General features: G+C 48.3%; 1 protein-coding gene across 1 annotated transcript in view; it reads left to right on the top strand.

The window, feature by feature from the left end:
* The first annotated feature begins 962 nt into the window (after positions 1–962).
* Positions 963–21,087, top strand: part of LOC119114492 (atrial natriuretic peptide receptor 2-like) — a 29,087-nt gene continuing 8,962 nt past the window's right edge. Inside the window, 4 exon segments of the mRNA XM_037238602.1 lie at positions 963–1,081; positions 1,846–2,039; positions 3,451–3,614; positions 7,030–7,153. Coding sequence (XP_037094497.1) covers positions 1,032–1,081; positions 1,846–2,039; positions 3,451–3,614; positions 7,030–7,153 — 532 coding nt within the window. The 5' untranslated portion in view covers positions 963–1,031.

Genomic DNA, 21,087 nt, shown 5'->3' with positions numbered 1-21,087 from the left:
CCTTGTTGCTCATTTAGGTTAAGGACCTTGGTTTGACCTTTGAAGTTCATGGACGGAAGTATACTAGACAGCCTTGAGTTTTGCATCTGAATAAGCGTTAAATATAGCTAGACAGCGTGCTCTTAAAACAAAATATTGACCTGGGACATTTCAGGTCGTTTACTGCTCCTGAATTCAAAGAATCCATATAATATGCATCATGCGGTTCCTGTTATCAATAAATTCGCAATGAGCACCAAAAACTATCTCATCTATTAAGCTCCAGAGTAATAAAACGGGTTGGTTTTCATCGGGGCTGGCTATGTCCTGTATGAAAATTCATTATGCTAAAGCGGCGAGATCAAGGCCTTTCTGGCTAATATCAAGCAAAAGATAAGTTAGATATCAAGCAAGCAATAGTTATCTTCTTGTGGCAAGAGTATCTTAATTAAGCATTTACGGCTTCAACTAACCGTAAAAATAGTTCGAAGAGTTAAATGTTCAAAGAACTGATCGGAAGAAGTAAAAACGTAAAAGTGTCCTTTAAGAGTATCGGCAGGCTAGTTTTTACTCATCACGCAGTCAGGCCTGCTACCGTTGCGATGAAGTAGTACTGAAGTGGTCCGACTAGTTTGCTGAGGATTTCTGTAGGTACAAAATAGAACAAAGCATCACAAAGTTAAGGCTTTTAGTTACAAAATATAAGGTTAATTACAAAGTACGTTTACTTTTGAAAGTTTCGGAATCGCCGTATTCTTTTTAGAAATAATGACCGCTTTAAGCATTAACAATCCATGCCGATGTGTCCATGTCGACTCAATCGAAATAAGTGCTTACCAAACTACTGGGAACAGCCATATTAAGCGTAGCAATTTTCAAGCCACAGGTTGATAATAACTAGTTTTATTGTGATAGGACGGCGAGTATTTTTGCCTTTTGTTGTTGTTCCTTATAGGTGGCTTTAACCTTGCAGACGTGAGAAGATACTCACCAACGAGCCAAGAAATGGGTCTCCAGAATTCGCCATTGAGTTCTTCGTCAATGGAACTACAATGGCAGATCTTCTGCGAGATGTCCAGGTGGAGCTTAGGAACATGATCACGTGAGTCTAGTTAAGCGTTCAGATGTGCTCAGAGACATCAATACGCGATTCTACTCTTGAACTCATATGAAGCTCAGGAACCTGCTTTCAAACTGAGGCATCACCATGCTACGCTCTTATGCTTAAGACCAAGATTTGTTGCCACGCAAAACACATTTCAGTCGAATGCCGTGTGCTTGGTCCTGTCTCTTCAATGCTCGATTGTGTACCTCCTCATTCCAAGCCCTCTCAAAATTTTTTGCCAATAGACTACGGCACACTGGCACTGCATTTGAGGCAAACGCGCCTCTATGTTAGCAAACGCCTGAGTTCGTCCGGGGTTGGGCGGGTTTCACCTATTGGTGCTTCTGTTATGGCAATTTGTTGGAGCGTTGCATTATGGCATAGGGCAGCGAGCAAAACTGGTAATATTTCAGGTTATCCGAATGTGCTGTGGCTGCAAAAATTACTCTTCTGAACCAGAGCTTTCTGTTCATACTTATGGAAGATAATCTGGAAGGCCTAACCGGTTGTAGATGCATTGATTTGCTTCACCCTTTTCAATGCTTATTTTCTTATGGCAAGGTTATCCTAACTAAGTTATTCACCAAATAGTCTAAGTAATTCCCCTTCGCGTACGGGAACTAAATTGAGTGGAAAACAATGCTAGGATGAAACTGTTACCATCATTGGAAAACGTCTGATGCAGAATTGGCAGTACCAAGACGCGTAATGGTGGCCTATCTTACTTGCGGTATTGTAACGTTGTAACACTGATCCTGCAGGACAAACGTGAAGGACCAGGTGTCGAGAGCGTATGGCCAGCAACTGGTGGCAATCATGCTGCTAGTTTTGGTGCTTATTGTCTCGCCGATCATCATTCTGCTCGTGCGCAAAATTGCCTTGACCATGCAGGTAAGTTGCGCAAGTACTGGTTCACTACAGAATGCTCATTAAAGCTCACGTAGAAGCATAGAAAGTTGCGATATATGCCGATTGAACCCTTGCCCCGACTCCTTCTTTATCCTAGCCCAGACTAATAGGGTGGGGGGCCGATGCCATCCCCTCACCGTTTTCAACCTAAAAAAGAAAGAGCCTCGCGAAAAAGCGGTGCATTGATCTCAAGGAGACCTTACGATTGTTCTTAAGCTTGATGTTTCTAAAAAAATTATTATCATTATGTCGTCCGGAGGAAAATTTTCCTAAGCTTTGCACTATTTCAGCTTTACGTGCCATTATTTTTGAAATCATGCCACCTAGAAGCACGCAACTTGCACAGACATGTTCCTTGCTTACTTCTGAGCACATTTTGTACCCTGTTTTATATGTTTCGAACAGCTATTTTAATGCAGGGCTCCGTTTCTGTGACAGTGTCGGTCCGTCGCCCCCGATCGGCGCATTCATCGGCCGCCGCCCGCCGCACGCGCCAGCCGTGGATCGCCGTGTAGTGTCCCTAAAAACCGTCGGCATTCGGAAACCAGACATGCTAGAGTCGGAGTCACGTTTTACATGTAAAAACATACTCAAGGAACGTCTGAATTTGGGCGCGTTTACACCAAATGTTGGAGAAATATCCTCAGAAAATCTTAGGGGGTGGGAGGGGGGGGGAGGCTCGAGATTGTTCAATCCTTACGCGGTGATATATTTGCATCGTTTTATCTAATATTCGTTGCTATGAAAAACCCAGTGGAACTGCCGCAGAGTATACGTTGGGCTGCATTTATTGGTGCTGAAATGCTGTTTTACAATGCCAGTTTTTACATTTCCAGGAATCATGACGTTGGTAAAAGTCAAATAAAAAAGATCGGTTCCTTCTTCACAGCAAGGCGTTTGCCAATTGCTCAGTATCACGTCGTTGAGCCGTTTTTTTGATGACAATCGGCTTACCCTTAAAAGATGGTGCAAATCCTTGGAGAAAATGAAAAACTGCAATCTGGGCGACTTTACATTCCTTTGCTTACGCTGTCGATGTGCAGCGGTATTGCATAGTGCAGCTATGGTACGTCATGCTGTTTGACACCTGCTCCCAAGTTAGCAAAACCACGTCTGGTTCGGTCCATGCTCAGATTGCACTTTCATCAAAGACTCTCTTTTGTCCATTGTATCAGTCAGTTGTATTGGCTATTTGAAGTTTACATGTAGCGTGCAACATAGGAGACTATTGGGCTCATGAAAAATAATCGCCCATCTATGTCAGCTGAGATGCTTTTAGCACCACCTTTACGCGGAGTTAAACTATATTGACGCCTAAGCAAACTAGTACAATCCTTTTAACCGGGCTGAGTTTCATGCATTTCTTCCCCCTGCAAACCTACAACCTCACGTCAATGGCTTTCCCTCAGAATTTCACCGAGATGGTGGCAGCTAAAACCATGGAGATTTCGCGAGAGAAAAAAAGACGGACCGCTTGCTGTACCAGATGCTGCCGGAGCCGATCGCCAGGCAGCTGAAGGGAAAAGGACAGGTACCTGCCGAGTCCTTCGAATCTGTCACCGTCTACTTCAGCGACATCGTGGGCTTTACCAAAATCTCGTCACAGAGCTCTCCCATGCAGGTGAGTAGCGGTGCGCTCGCGTTATGACTGAAGTACGTTGAAACGGGCGTGAGCATAAATCGGGTGGAGCGAGCTCTGAGATTTCATTGTTCAATTAGTTCAAAGCAGATCCTTTTCAGATACAGTTCAGTACACGTAAGTTTCCACTGTTTTCTGTATGCACGTTAGCATTGCCCCCCCCCCCCCCCCCTCCCCCGACGACAGCAGAAATCCGATGTGTTTCATTTAATTCCCATCATTTGAGAAGGTCGACCAAACCAAGACTATAGAAACAATAGGACCAAAGAACCTACAGAAACAATTGGCACAAAAGGACCGAAGACCGAACCACTTGAAGTTATGGCTACAGGTAATGAGGATGAAACGTGCTTAGTCGTCCTTAGATTCTCTGCACTTCAACCACTTTTATCAGATCGAGTCGATTTTGAAGCTCTAATAAAAGCATGTGTTCTGACGCACATGACGAACAGAATGATTTGATCTCAACAGCTTTGTGTGCTACGAAATGTAAAACATTTCAGATGCCCTTAAATGTCCGCCACAGATCACATTTTTTCCGGGATCTCGTGGAGCCTTGTCGCAAGTAATGGCCTCTCAGGGCATCTTTGGCCTTAAAATGGTCATGAGTGGCATTTGTAGTGCTCAGAGACTAAGATGAACAGATGGTAAGATACCAAAAGGAGATGGTAAGATGGCTGTGGCCGGGGCAGTCGGCCTGCTCTTGGCTGTGGCCGGAGCAGTCGGCCTGCTCTTGGCTGTGGCGGGGCAGTCGGCCTGCTCTTGGCTGTGGCCGGAGCAGTCGGCCTGCTCTTGGCTCGGGGGGGGGGGCAGTCGGCCTGCTCTTGGCTGTGGCCGGGGGCAGTCGGCCTGCTCTTGGCTGTGCCGGAGCAGTCGGCCTGCTCTTGGCTCGGGGGGGGGGGGGGCAGTCGGCCTGCTCTCGGCTGTGGCGGGGGCAGTCGGCCTGCTCTTGGCTGTGGCGGGGGCAGTCGGCCTGCTCTTGGCTCGGGGGGGAGGAGTCGGCCTGCCCCTGGCTGTGGCCGGGGCAGTCGGCCTGCTCCTGGCTGTAGCCGGGGCAGTCGGCCTGCTCTTGGCTCGGGGGGGGGGGGGCAGTCGGCCTGCTCTTGGCTGTGGCGGGGGCAGTCGGCCTGCTCTTGGCTCGGGGGGAGAGGAGTCGTCGCCCCCTGGCTGTGGCCGGGGCAGTCGGCCTGCCCCTGGCTGTGGCCGGGGCAGTCGGCCTGCTCCTGGCTGTAGCCGGGGCAGTCGGTCTGCTCTCGGCTGTGGTCGGGACAGTCGGCCTGCTCCTGGCTGCGGTACACCTGGCGCTGGCCCAGCTGCTAGGTGCTGGGACGGCTAGCAAGCCACGGACAATAGCTGTCCCACGGGAGGCTGCATTCGTTCTGTTCGCCTGTCGTTGGATGGCTACAAACAACGAGCAATCTCAAGACACTGACAAAATGATCACCGGCGAAATAGTGTGCGACGGTTGTTCCAGGAAACCGTTATCGAGCACCGTTTAAAAAAAAAACTAAAATTAGATGGCGTGCCACTGAAATTTCACTGGGTGTTCACTTCACGCTTTCTTTCCTTTCTTCCAGAATGCAAACGCTAGTTGATGGGACATGAGTGGGTTCCCATTGTTGCACGTATGGCCACAGGACACCCTGCCAAGGTCGTCGATGTCATGAATACGCCGCTGAGGGTAGGCAAGCACAGCTAATGAGTGACAAACGACAAGCATCACTTTTCTCATAGCCAATGGTTAGAAACGTCTAGCTGGTGGTGCGTCGGGAAAGGTATGCGTATAAGCGTTGAAAGTGAAATTCTACTAAGACTAAACCGGTGAAAAATTTAAGAGTTTGTCTGTTTTAAGATTATCTCTGTTTTAGTTCCAAGTTATAGACTACAGGCATTGCCATGAGGATCCAGCCATCTGAGCCTTTCACAACGACGAGTAAGCCACAAATGATTCAAGAAACACTTGTCATAGTGTGTCGAGCGATGGTGAGCACATATAGGAATATGGCCGTCCGCCGCCGACACCGCCAACACCGGACCGATCCGAGGCTGCCGAGCCACCGCCTGGCATGGCGCCGCTTCCCGTAGGTCACTGGTCAAGTGAGCCGGCCGCTGCCCCGCTGTTCCCCATATGGTGCGAACCACGCGGTCGCCCGCTCGTCATGCGCCGCTTTCCGGCTCACCTCTGCTACAGCCCAGCCGCGGCGACGCCCGCCGGAGCACTGTCCAGATTAGACCAGTTGGCGCCGGCGGTAATGATCCCGTAACGAGGCTAGTGCCGTTACGTAATATTAACGCACGCTACCTAGGTGCGGCCCGATGGTACACCAGCCATAAAGGTGACAACCTGCCCTGGAGAACACCAACTTGATTCATGCCCAAACGATTCGTGTATATATATATATATATATATATATATATTAAAGGAATGATGCTGTCCATGTATAAACCACATAACAGGACAGTCAAGTTTTTTGATTGTTGAACACAACAGGCGTATACACAGCGTGAAACGCCCGTGCTAATGACCTGACCGTTTTTACTCTTGTTGCCCATATCATCGTCCAGATCGCACCTGTCCTTGCTCATTTACTAGGCCCACTGCAAAACTTGAGATGCTAGGCATATTGGACTGATCGATCACATTTTCCTACACTGACTACGCTTCCGTGTAGCCGTAGTGCTAATGGCTTGATTACTATCATAATCGCGCGCGACATTTCCACACTCAAGCGTTTTATGGTCTCGCAATGTAATTTCTCCGAGTTACTGGACTCGGCTCCGCCTCACTCAATAACTCCAAGTAATATTCCGTGGTTCCCGCCCGTCCTGCCAGACTGTGGGGCAGGCAACACCATATAGTCCCAGCAGCTGAGTGCGTCGTAAAGCCTCTATGACAACGAGAACCCGAATACATAAAAGCGTTTGGCAATAAAACTGTAGAAACGGAAGGGGCAAAATGGGTTTACATAGTGCAGTCATAAATGTCTTACTGACATTGATTTATCAATGCGTCATTTAGACCCAGTTATCTATCACAAACCGGTTTAACAAAATCACTTAGGTCAGCTGTTGTAAGCTGACCCTACATGGGCATGACATCATATGCTATAAGTATGGCGGACCCCGACTAACAGTTGAATTTCTCGATGATTTACATAAAAGAGATTCGGAACAAGAGACTGTAAACTGCTGCATGAGGCAGACATGTACGCGCAAGGCCTTGCCACCTTAAGGCAGCAGCCCAGATCAGTAGGGCGAATACGATAAATATACAACGGCCGCTGGATGATGTTGACGTGAACCACCCGAAAATAAATGTATGGTCGTGTGGCACATCAACGTGGATCAGCAGCGGCTGCGGAAGTAGACCCTGACATCATCGTCTTCTCCGTTTCAGGTTGTGACGTTTCTTAACGTGCTGTACAAGCTGTTTGACAGCCGGATAGATCGATACGATGTCTACAAGGTCGAGACTATAGGCGACGCATACATGTGCGTCTCGGGACTACCTAGTCGAAACGGTACGCTCATTGTGGCCGCATTGCGACTTCGGTCTTCAGTTCCCCGAATCGGAAGTTGCAATCACGGCATTTTGCGGTGATGGTATTCAATGATTCGGTATCCATAGAAGTGTATGTGCACGTGCGGATACCCGCACGCACGCATACAAGCATGCATGTCCCCACGCACGCACGCACGCACGCACGCACGCACGCACGCACGCACGCACGTTTGCTCGCACGCACGCACATTTTGTGGTGTCAGAGATGAGTGAACTATCTACTACTATCTCACTATCTACTACTATCTCACCCAGAGTCACGGTGAAGGGGACAGCTCCATTATGCCCTGAAGTGCATTATGGTGGGCTAGCACCGCGTCACTTTGCTAAATTGGCTGTTGTCTACTCTTCGCCGCGATGAGGCGAGGCACGGAGCTAGCCTTACTTCGCTGGTGTAGCTCCGCGCGACCCAGTGCACTTGCAGGATTTGCGCATTTAGGAGGCATCATCTTAGTGTGGAATGTCCCCCTCCCCCTTCCCCCTCCCTTCCCCGCCGCCGCGGGGAGACGCAGCTGTCCCCACAGACTTCCGCCATACTCGAGATGCCCGCACCCGTCTATTGCATTCTGGACTGATCAAGAGGCTACTCGCGCCAGTTTGCCAGGATAAAAAGAGAGCGCCAGGGAGATTAGTACGTAGCAGCCACTCGACATGGTGAGCAGGGAAGTTCCAGGACGGTGGGAAAATGTATAGTAGATGAAGCTGTGTTTCGTGTGAGCTCCTGTGCTTTTAAGGACGACTGGCTGATGTCGGGCGTATCACAAACGGGAAAAATAACCGCGTTGAAAGAATTCGACATTCCTTGCAGGCATTTGAGCCAAGATTTGGCTCCTGAAAGGAATGCTCCACATATGAAGATATTGAGGCAAGCATCAGATGTGTCAACAAAAGCTCACGTTTTACTATCGGTACACTTTTAAGTGGAAGAGACTGCTCTAGACAACACCATTTTTCTTTTTAGTTAATATGCTGCTCAATACATCATTGTTCGCTTGCGCGATGAAGCGCTTGCATGGCGTTGAGGTGCTGCCAAACTAGCCGTGCGAATGACCACCATGGCGTTCATGTCAGTGCTTAACCTCGCCGATGAGATGGCAGTGTCGGTCATGGAAGTGTTCGCTGAGCCCAAATATCGTTATATGCTCGTGTTTCTGGCCGCTTCTTGGGATGCTCTTGCAATTTCTCATTGAGTTTAGGGATGTTTGCTTGTATTTACATGCTCGCTTATGGCGCTATTTCTGATTTTATTCAATTACATGTCTTATATTATTAAACACTACAATCACGTCCAATGTGTTCACATTGTGTAGCGCATGCAGTTGCGTGGGCTCAACGACAGGCATAGGTTTTCGTCATTCGATTCGGTGGCCGAAGACCCATCTGACACGATCTCAGCAAGTGGTTTGCTCCATTTGCGGCTCTTTAGCCAAGGAGTCCTTTTTTCGCATCGTCGATTTCGCCACTTTTCCGTCCGCTCTAGCTCCAAACACACCTTTTCGTTTAGTTTTTGTTCTCTTCTCGCTCCCCTGATATGGGGAAGCGAACCAAACGTAAGAAGGGTGATACCGACACTGACTCGAGCTCGGCCTCTGACCTCGATAATGCCCGGGACGTAGACGATGGAAGTATCGCCAGCCCCGCTTTTGCTGCCACCTCACCTGATGACCCTCGCGCGCCCCAGGCCATGACCGTTCGTACGCACACTTCCACCGCGGTGGGTGGACAACGGGCTTCGTCTCCGTCCAACGCCACCAGTTCCGACACTCGCTCGTCTTTGACCACTCCGGTGCCCGCTCGCCCTGATGCTGACCCTCGCTCGACAACGACCAGTGTTCGCCAGCCCTCTGAGCCAATCCTGGATGCTCTTGGATCGTACGTTGTCGTCCAACCTTGTGACGAAAATGTGTCGTTTCGAAAGATCAACGTTTTTTGGCCATCAAAGCAAATCAAAGCTATCTGCGGCCCGTGCGAACTCCAGATTGAAGCGCCAGCAAACGGATCACTCATCATCAAAACAACCACTCGCGCGCAAACCAAGGCCCTACTCAAAACAGCTGAATTTTGCGGCAAACAAGTCAACGTCTCGCTGCACCATGCCAGAAAACACCAGTAAGGGCACCATCTTCGCGCCTGAGCTCCGCTTCATGACGGAGGACGAGATCCTAGCGGAGCTCAGAGATGAGCAAGTTTGCCATGTCCGTCGGCTGACGACTTTCAGAGATGGTCCAGCGTCACGACACCAGCCTGCTTGTTATCACCTTTGGTACCACCCGACTTCCAGATTCGCTCACCGCTGGTTACCTTCGTTATAAAGTAAGAGTATTCATTCCAAATCCACTCAGGTGTTTTAAATGTCAACGGTTCGGACACGGCAGCAAGTACTGCAAACAGAGTGCCAGATGCTTGAAGTGCGGCGAGACTCCTCACGAGGGGTCTGCCTGCATATCACCCCAGGAATGCCGAGTTGTGGAAGTGGTGATCACGCCGCCAACTCTTCTCGGTGTCCCACACGGAAAAAGAAAATGAAATTTGGTCTGAAAAGGCCGGGACAGGTGTGTCGTACCCCGAGGCACGGCGCACTGTTGAATCCAAAATGTCGTCGCAGTCCAGCAAAACACATGAACAGGTAGCAAAAGCCACGATGGCCACATGTGCAACACAGACCGACCCTATCACCCATCTGCCTCCTCTGAAACTTCTCAACCCTCGCCCCTCGGTTTCAGTTGAGTCAACTACGCAGACCCAGACGAAAAATGCCGTTGAGTCGCCCTTGGCTGGACGTTCGGATGCCCAGGCGCCCGTGCACCCCTGTCCCCAGGTCGGCCGGCGTTCCAGCCCGCCGGCTGTGAGTGATTCACGCGCGGGTCAGGCCGTCCGGCGTTCTAGCCCCCCGGCTATGAACAGTCGGCGGCCCGGACCCTCTGGCCACCACACAAACATCACCTCCCCTTCCCCCACCACAACACCTGTCGAAACACGCCCGAACGAAGACCGCCGGTCCCGTCCACCGGTGAGGGTGGCGATGGGACGGCCTAGGTCTGTTTCGTTCGGGCGATTCCCATCAACCGGTGGGAATGGATCCCTTCATCACTAAATGTCTTTCATCTTACAGTGGAATTGTCGCGGTCTCATTTCAAAATGGTCCGAAATGAAAGCACTTTTTGCCGTACTAACTCCAATCATCATTGCCGTACAGGAAACATGGTTTCGTCCCACCGACACATATAACTTTAAAATGCCAAATTACTCGTTATATCGCTATGACACGATGGACGGTGAGCGTCGCCAAGGTGGGGTGGCGCTGTACATCAGTCAAAAATTAACACACACGCCACTCACTCTTAACACACCTCTTCAGGCTGTTGCAAGTTCAGTTCGACTGCATGGCCGTACCATCGATATATGCTCAATATACATTACACCAAATTATAATAATACGGAGCTCTTACGGCAACTTGACCAACTCGTTGCTCAATTTCAAAACCCTTTTCTCATCCTTGGCGATCTCAACGCTCACAGTCCAGCTTGGAGTAACGGCAACCCAAGCCGTTAATCGCCGAGGACATTTGGTTGAAGATTTTATTGATACACACAACTTAGTCCTGTTAAACAAAGGCAATAATACTTATCACCACTTACCCACTGGTACAGAAACAGCCATCGACCTGTCGCTGTGCTCTCCCTCAATAGCAACGTACTTTGATTGGACTGTTGAGGGAGATATACACGACAGCGACCATTTTCCAATTAAACTTTACACTACTTTTGACGCAACCGCTGACGAAGTTTTGCGATCCATACCCCGCTGGAATTTACGAAAAGCAGACTGGGCCAAATTTCAAGAACTTTGTTATGTGAACCGTGACTGTTATGAATCACCAGAGCAGGGTGTTGGCCTTATTACACATATTATTCATGCTGCAGCAACCGCGACAATTCCACTAACTAAAACGCCATCACGCCGCATCCCAGTACCATGGTGGACGACCGAAGTTAAGAACGCTATTGCGCGTCGGAAACGTGCTTTCCGCTGCTTTCGTCGCCACCATGATATACCTCATCTTCTTGCCCGAAATTATGAGCGTGCTCGAACCAGACGAATTATAAGGAGTGCCAAACGTCATTCTTGGCAAGCATACATCCAGCAGTTCACTGCTGCTACTCCCCTAAGCCAGCTATGGGGACTGGTTCGAGCACTTTCCGGAAAACGCACCTCTATTTCATTGCCCACTTTACGCATTAATAACCAAATCATTTCGGCAACACCTCTTATCACCAATGCTCTTGCTGAAAGTCTTTCTCACTGTAGCTCATCCGGAAATTACCGACCAGGATTTGTGGAAACTGCGCAAGCCCGTTTTCGTTTACATGCTGATTGTTTTGTTTCCGATAACACCGAAGACTATAATTTACCATTTTCATTTCTGGAACTACAAAAGGCTATAAAATCCGCCGGCAACACCTCAGTTGGTCATGATCAGTTACACTATTCTTTTTTTCGTAATCTTTCAGAAGATATGCTTCGTTTTATATTGGCAGTTTTTAACGATTTGTGGTCAACCCATGTCTTTCCTGACGCCTGGAAAGACACCATCATTATTCCACTTGCAAAGCCAGGAAAAGACACCAAAGATCCATCAAATTATCGTCCCATTGCACTTACCAGCTGTCTAGGAAAACTTTTTGAGCGGATGGTGGTGAAGCGAATCTCTTGGATTGTAGAACGAGACTGCCTGCTTACAAAAAATCAATGTGGTTTCCGACACAATCGTAGCACAATAGACCATGTCATCAGACTTGAAACTGACATCAGACGTTCCTATAAACATCGACACAACACAACTGCTGTATTCTTGGATATTAGCCGAGCCTACGACATGGTCTTTAAACCTGCACTAATTTTCAAGCTCCACCAGTTGGGGTTTAAAGGCCATTTGGCACATTATCTTATTGGGTTTCTTTCCGGCATCAGACCATTTCGTGTGAGATGCAGATCCGCCGTTTCCGACACTCACCATCTAGAGAACGGCCTCCCACAAGGGAGCTGTATCTCACCGATTCTCTTTAATTTTATGATAAACGATTTATTTGACTCATTACCATCGGGTATTTCCTCTTCACTTTTTGCGGATGATAGCGCCATCTGGTGCTCAGACACTGAATATGACCATTCGCTGCCACGGCTCCAAGTCGCCCTAAACAAGGTGCAGCAGTGGTCAGAGCGATACGGGTTCCGCTTCTCCGCTCCCAAATCTGCAGTTATGATTTTCGGCAAAAATATGCGTGGTACTCCCAATTTTCGGCTTCGACTAGATGGACACCACATTCCTTTCGTTTCGTCTTTCAAATTTCTTGGCATCGTACTTGACCCCAGATTATCGATGCGACAGCACGTGGAGCATGTTCGCTCCAAATGCCTAAAAAGACTAAATTTATTTAGATGCATTTCCGGGTCAACATACGGTGCCGACCGCCAATCGTTATTACGTCTATACAGATCCTTAGTTCTTCCCATCATTGAATATGGCTCCGTGGTATATGCAGGAGGCAGCCAACACACTCTCAAACCACTATCCACCATACAAAATATGTTTTTGCGAGTTGCCCAAGGAGCTCTGCGTACTTCCCCGATTTCAGCGCTTGAAGTGGACGCGCATGTTATGCCTCTTGCCCTCCGACGAATGGAACACACATTGAGATACATCACAAAAGTGCGACAAAATCCCAGTCACCCAGCATTTAAATCCATACATGTCTTACCTCACATTCACCATAACTACGTAGGACCGGCAGAACGTCGCTCGGGACTTACAATAGCATCTCGAACCACTATCTACTGTACCACTCTTCAGTTTACTTTACCGCCTTCTTCCATGCCACCTGTTTTAATAGTACCACCATGGCAGTTAACCCCTCGGAAAGTTATGCTTCTTTTTGATGATCCCAAACGCATTTTCACAACAAGTTATGTTCAACAAACATTTAATCGTCTAATTTTCAACCATCAAAATAGCAGCTTTATTTACACCGATGGCTCCAAGGCCAATAACCACACCGGATGTGCAGTTATTTGCACTGAACATTGCCATAAAAACTGTCGGTTACCGGATGGCACCTCAGTATATTTGGCTGAATTATTTGCTCTTTTCCTTGCATTGCAACACATTCAACAACACACCCACAAAACGAAGACAATAGTGATTTGTTCGGATTCAAAGACAGCTGTGCAATCTCTTATTGACCCAGACTTCACACACCACCTCCTTGTTAAAATCGTCAATCTCTATCATATATTACATACACAGGATATGAATATCAAATTTCTGTGGATTCCAGGACATACAGGCATCATGGGCAATGAACGGGCTGACCAACTAGCCAAGGAAGCTTTGACAAACCAACACATCATGGAGATCCCTGCTGATCATGCATCTACAAAACATTCCATTCGCACAATGACAAAACAATTTTGGCAACAACAATGGACCGATACTACCAGAACACAACTTCATGATATCAAACCAGACATTACACCTTGGCCATCAACGCATCGTAAAGACCGTCTGGAGGAGAAGGTGCTAGCCCGTTTACGAATCGGACACACTACACTCACACATAGTTACATATACTTACGTCAACCTCGTCCTCACTGTCAGCCGTGCGATCATCCACTTTCGGTTAAACATATTGTTATTGAGTGCACAAAAATATCAACAGCACCGCAAAGATATGCAGGCTTTCTGTCGTAACCAAAATATCGAGTTTTCTTTAAAAAACGTCCTTGGCGATGACCATCCTGAACTGCTTAACATTGTCTTTAACTTTCTCAGACTTGCCGGTTTGCTTCAAGCTTTGTAAATGTCAATAAACGTACACTTTTCCTCACATACATAATTACACCAATTTAAAATAACATCATCCAGGCGTGAAATGGTCTGAACAGGCCGAAACGCCTCAAACAAATAAATGAAATGAAATGAAAAAGTGGGCTCAACGACAGGCATAGGTTTTCGTCATTCGATTCGGTGGCCGAAGACCCATCTGACACGATCTCAGCAAGTGGTTTGCTCCATTTGCGGCTCTTTAGCCAAGGAGTCCTTTTTTCGCATCGTCGATTTCGCCACTTTTCCGTCCGCTCTAGCTCCAAACACACCTTTTCGTTTAGTTTTTGTTCTCTTCTCGCTCCCCTGATATGGGGAAGCGAACCAAACGTAAGAAGGGTGATACCGACACTGACTCGAGCTCGGCCTCTGACCTCGATAATGCCCGGGACGTAGACGATGGAAGTATCGCCAGCCCCGCTTTTGCTGCCACCTCACCTGATGACCCTCGCGCGCCCCAGGCCATGACCGTTCGTACGCACACTTCCACCGCGGTGGGTGGACAACGGGCTTCGTCTCCGTCCAACGCCACCAGTTCCGACACTCGCTCGTCTTTGACCACTCCGGTGCCCGCTCGCCCTGATGCTGACCCTCGCTCGACAACGACCAGTGTTCGCCAGCCCTCTGAGCCAATCCTGGATGCTCTTGGATCGTACGTTGTCGTCCAACCTTGTGACGAAAATGTGTCGTTTCGAAAGATCAACGTTTTTTGGCCATCAAAGCAAATCAAAGCTATCTGCGGTCCGTGCGAACTCAAGATTGAAGCGCCAGCAAACGGATCACTCATCATCAAAACAACCACTCGCGCGCAAACCAAGGCCCTACTCAAAACAGCTGAATTTTGCGGCAAACAAGTCAAAGTCTCGCTGCAACCATGCCAGAAACACCAGTAAGGGCACCATCTTCGCGCCTGAGCTCCGCTTCATGACGGAGGACGAGATCCTAGCGGAGCTCAGAGATGAGCAAGTTTGCCATGTCCGTCGGCTGACGACTTTCAGAGATGGTCAGCGTCACGACACCAGCCTGCTTGTTATCACCTTTGGTACCCACCCCGACTTCCAGATTCGCTCACCGCTGGTTACCTTCGTTATAAAGTAAGAGTATTCATTCCAAATCCACTCAGAGTGTTTTAAATGTCAACGGTTCGGACACGGCAGCAAGTACTGCAAACAGAGTGCCAGATGCTTGAAGTGCGGCGAGACTCCTCACGAGGGATCTGCCTGCACATCACCCCAGAAATGCCTGAGCTGTGGAAGTGCTGATCACGCCGCCAACTCTTCTCAGTGTCCCACGTGGAAAAAAGAAAAAGAAATTTGTTCTGAAAAGGCAAAGACAGGTGTGTCGTACCCCGAAGCACGGCGCACCGTTGAAACTAAAATGTCGTCGCAGCCCAGCAAAACATATGCCCAAGTAGCAAAAGCCACGATGGCCACATGTGCAACACAGACCGACCCTATCACCCATCTGCCTCCTCTGAAACTTCTCAACCCTCGCCCCTCGGTTTCAGTTGAGTCAACTACGCAGACCCAGACGAAAAATGCCGTTGAGTCGCCCTTGGCTGGACGTTCGGATGCCCAGGCGCCCGTGCACCCCTGTCCCCAGGTCGGCCGGCGTTCCAGCCCGCCGGCTGTGAGTGATTCACGCGCGGGTCAGGCCGTCCGGCGTTCTAGCCCCCCGGCTATGAACAGTCGGCGGCCCGGACCCTCTGGCCACCACACAAACATCACCTCCCCTTCCCCCACCACAACACCTGTCGAAACACGCCCGAACGAAGACCGCCGGTCCCGTCCACCGGTGAGGGTGGCGATGGGACGGCCTAGGTCTGTTTCGTTCGGGCGATTCCCATCAACCGGTGGGAATGGATCCCTTCATCACTAAATGTCTTTCATCTTACAGTGGAATTGTCGCGGTCTCATTTCAAAATGGTCCGAAATGAAAGCACTTTTTGCCGTACTAACTCCAATCATCATTGCCGTACAGGAAACATGGTTTCGTCCCACCGACACATATAACTTTAAAATGCCAAATTACTCGTTATATCGCTATGACACGATGGACGGTGAGCGTCGCCAAGGTGGGGTGGCGCTGTACATCAGTCAAAAAATTAACACACATGCCACTCACTCTTAACACACCTCTTCAGGCTGTTGCAAGTTCAGTTCGACTGCATGGCCGTACCATCGATATATGCTCATATACATTACACCAAATTATAATAATACGGAGCTCTTATACGGCAACTTGACCAACTCGTTGCTCATTTCAAACCCTTTCTCATCCTCGGCGATCTCAACGCTCACAGTCCACTTGGAGTAACGGCACCCATAAGCCGTTAATCGCCGAGGACATTTGGTTGAAGATTTTATTGATACACACAACTTAGTCCTGTTAAACAAAGGTAATAATACTTAGCACACCACTTACCCACTGGTACAGAAACAGCCATCGACTGTCGCTGTGCTCTCCCTCAATAGCAACGTACTTTGATTGGACTGTTGAGGGAGATATACACGACAGCGACCATTTCCAATTAAACTTTACATACCACTTTTTGACGCAACCGCTGACGAAGTTTTGCGATCCATACCCCGCTGGAATTTACGAAAAGCAGACTGGGGCCAAATTTTCAAGAACTTTGTTATGTGAACCGTGACTGTTTATGAATCACCAGAGCAGGGTGTTGGCCTTATTACACATATTATTCATGCTGCAGCAACCGCGACAATTCCACTAACTAAAACGCCATCACGCCGCATCCCAGTACCATGGTGGAACGACCGAAGTTAAGAACGCTATTGCGCGTCGGAAACGTGCTTTCCGCTGCTTTCGTCGCCACCATGATGTACCTCATCTTCTTGCCCGAAATTATGAGCGTGCTCGACCAGACGAATTATAAGGAGTGCCAAACGTCATTCTTGGCAAGCATACATCCAGCAGTTCACTGCTGCTACTCCCCCTAAGCCAGCTATGGGGACTGGTTCGGGCACTTTCCGGAAAACGCACCTCTATTTACATTGCCCACTTTACGCATTAATAACCAATCATTTCGGCAACACACTCTTATCACCAATGCTCTTGCTGAAGTCTTTCTCAGTGTAGCTCATCCGGAAATTACCGACCAGGATTTGTGGAAACTGCGCAAGCCCGTTTCGTTTACATACTGATTGTTTTTGTTTCCGATAACACCGAAGACTATAATTTACCATTTTCATTTCTAGAACTACAAAAAGGCTATAAAATCCGCCGGCAACACCTCAGCTTGGTCATGATCAGTTACACTATTCTTTTTTTCGTAATCTTTCAGAAGATATGCTTCGTTTTATTTTGGCAGTTTTTAAATGATTTGTGGTCAAACCATGTCTTTCCTGACGCCTGGAAAGACACCATCATTATTCCACTTGCAAAGCCAGGAAAAGACACCAAAGATCCATCAAATTATCGTCCCACTTGCACTTACCAGCTGTCTAGGAAAACTTTTTGAGCGGATGGTGGTGAAGCGAATCTCTTGGATTGTAGAACGAGACTGCCTGCTTACAAAAAAGCAATGTGGTTTCCGACACAATCGTAGCACAATAGACAATGTCATCAGACTTGAAACTGACATCAGACGTTCCTATAAACAGTCGACACACACAACTGCTGTATTCCTGGATATTAGCCGAGCCTACGACATAGGTCTTTAAACCTGCACTAATTTTCAAGCTCCATCAGTTAGGGTTTAAAGGCCATTTGGCAACATTATCTGATTGGGTTTCTTTCCGGCATCAGACCATTTCGTGTGAGATGCAGATCCGCCGTTTCCGACACTCACCATCTAGAGAAACGGCCTTCCACAAGGGAGCTGTATCTCACCGATTCTTTTCAATTTTATGATAAACGATTTATTTGACTCATTACCATCGGGTATTTCCTCTTCACTTTTTGCGGATGATAGCGCCATCTGGTGCTCAGACACTGAATATGACCATTCGCTGCCACGGGCTCCAAGTCGCCCTAAACAAGGTGCAGCAGTGGTCAGAGCGATACGGGTTCCCGCTTCTCCGCTCCCAAATCTGCAGTTATGATTTTCGGCAAAATATGCGTGGTACTCCCAATTTTCGGCTTCGACTAGATGGGACAACCAACATTCCTTTCGTTTCGTCTTTCAAATTTCTTGGCATCGTACTTGACCCCAGATTATCGATGCGACAGCACGTGGAGCATGTTCGCTCCAAATGCCTAAAAAGACTAAATTTATTTAGATGCATTTCCGGGTCAACATACGGTGCCGACCGCCATCGTTATTACGTCTATACAGATCCTTAGTTCTTCCCATCATTGAATATGGCTCCGTGGTATATGCAGGAGGCAGCCAACACACTCTCAAAACCACTATCCACCATACAAAATATGTTTTTGCGAGTTGCCCAAGGAGCTCTGCGTACTTCCCCCGATTTCAGCGCTTGAAGTGGGACGCGCATGTTATGCCTCTTGCCCTCCGACGAATGGAACACACATTGAGATACATCACAAAAGTGCGACAAAATCCCAGTCACCCAGCATTTAAATCCATACATGTCTTACCTCACATTCACCATAACTAACGTAGGACCGGCAGAACGTCGCTCAGGGACTTACAATAGCATCTCGAACCACTATCTACTGTACCACTCTTCAGTTTACTTTACCGCCTTCTTCCATGCCACCTGTTTTAATAGTACCACCAGTGGCAGTTTAACCCTCGAAAGTTATGCTTCTTTTGATGATCCCAAACGCATTTTCACAACAAGTTATGTTCAACAAACATTTAATCGTCTAATTTTCAACAATCAAAATAGCAGCTTTATTTACACCAGATGGCTCCAAGGCCAATAACCACACCGGATGTGCAGTTATTTGCACTGAACATTGCCATAAAAAATGTCGGTTACCGATGGCACCTCAGTATATTTGGCTGAATTATTTGCTCTTTTCCTTGCATTGCAACACATTCACAACACACCCACAAAACGAAGACAATAGTGATTTGTTTCGGATTCAAAGACAAGCTGTGCAATCTCTTATTGACCCAGACTTCACACATCCGACCATATCCTTGTTAAAAATCGTCAATCTCTATCATATATTACATACACAGGATATGAATATCAAATTTCTATGGATTCCAGGACATACAGGCATCATGGGCATGAACGGGCTGACCAACTAGCCAAGGAGCTTTGACAAAAACCAACACATCATGGAGATCCCTGCTGATCATAGCATCTACAAAACATTCCATTCGCACAATGACAAAACATTTTGGCAACAACAATGGACCGATACTACCAGAACACACTTCATGATATCAAACCAGACATTACACCTTGGCCATCAACGCATCGTAAAGACCGTCTGGAGGAGAAGGTGCTAGCCCGTTTACGAATCGGACACACTACACTCACACATAGTTACATATACTTAAGTCAACCTCGTCCTCACTGTCAGCCGTGCGATCATCCACTTTCGGTTAAACATATTGTTATTGAGTGCACAAAATATCAACAGCACCGCAAAGATATGCAGGCTTTCTGTCGTAACCAAAATATCGAGTTTTCTTTACAAAACGTCCTTGGCGATGACCATCCTGAACTGCTTAACATTGTCTTTAACTTTCTCAGACTTGCCGGTTTGCTTCAAGCTTTGTAAATGTCAATAAACCGTACACTTTTCTTCACATACATAATACACCAATTTAAAATAACATCATCCAGCGTGAATGGTCTGAACAGGCCGAAACCCTCAAACCAATAAATGAAATGAAAAGTGGGCTCCATCCGCCGCTCTCATCATGTGGGTTGCTTGACCCGGCACCCCCCACGCCGCCTGACTTGTCCGGGGCCGCCCGCGTGCGTCAGGCACAGGTGGGCTGCGGGCCCCCTGGGAGGCGAAGCTCGACCGGCCACCCAGCGCACGTGCGCGGTTGTGAGGTTGGAGGTTGGAGGTTGGTGCGCCAGGCGCATACATGTCTGCCCCACCGTTATCTGCTGTCGTTCGTCCCGTAGCCCTGGAATGACCATTTCTGGTAAAAGGGCTCGAATCCGAGCAACCAAACCATGGTTTCCTTCGAGCGACCCTCATTGGCATAGCTTTTCATTGGCATTGGTAAGTTTCACGTTGGCATAGCTCCTTTGTCTAAATCGTGTTTCAAGCTTCAGCAGTATTCTACAAGCATTTTGACACGCTGTTGTGTCAAAAACGCAAGGCAAATAGAGCGTATTTATTTCAAAGTGGTGGGCAGAGCCAAATCAAAATTATGAGCTAGTCAGAAGGATTTCGAGTAAACTGATATTACTCATCTGATGCTGATATTACTGATATACTGATATCACGCATGCGTCCAATGTGACAATAAATGAGAAATGCAACAAAGGTGGGATGCTCTTTTGAACTAGGAGCTCTGATCAAGCCCGCGCGCTCTTGCTTGGACGTTTTAGAAGAAGCGATAGCGTACAACTTGCCTACAACAAAATAATGGCGCTGTACAATCGCCACGATTCGCCTAGCTGAGCGCAGCCGCGCTGCTGCGGGATGTACCGCAGAGCCAGTTAGCGTTCCACTTAACTTTGCAAAGGTACCGGAGTGTCCTTTCGACCGCTTCGCTTCACAACGCCATTCTCGTGCAATTCGCACAAGCACCAGCGCTCGATGGCTCCTGGGAGTTAAAGGTCTGGGCTAGAGCTTGTTATAATCCGCTGTTCCAGTCGCAATCCCCCCCGACAGCCGTCGCTCCGCCTCACATGTTACGAATCCTCGCTAGGCTGCGCGTCTCCCGGCCGTCCGCCGGCCCAACTGGCCGGTCACGTGATCGCCCGCCTGGGGCGTACGCAGAGGCGTACTGTGCTCGGGTCACCGGGCGGGTAAGAGTACATCGCACACAGCCGGCCACGCAGAGACGTACTGTGCTCGGGTCACCGGGCGGGTAAGAGCACATCGCACACAGCCGGCCACGCAGAGACGTACTGTGCTCGGGTCACCGGGCGGGAAAGAGCAC

This window comes from Pollicipes pollicipes, unplaced genomic scaffold (genome assembly GCF_011947565.3).
Source record: "Pollicipes pollicipes isolate AB1234 unplaced genomic scaffold, Ppol_2.1 Scaffold_821;HRSCAF=944_pilon_pilon_pilon, whole genome shotgun sequence".
Classification (NCBI taxonomy): Eukaryota; Metazoa; Arthropoda; class Thecostraca; order Pollicipedomorpha; family Pollicipedidae; genus Pollicipes; species Pollicipes pollicipes.
Note: the sequence above shows the minus strand (reverse complement) of the source record. Positions and strands in the feature narration are given on the sequence as shown.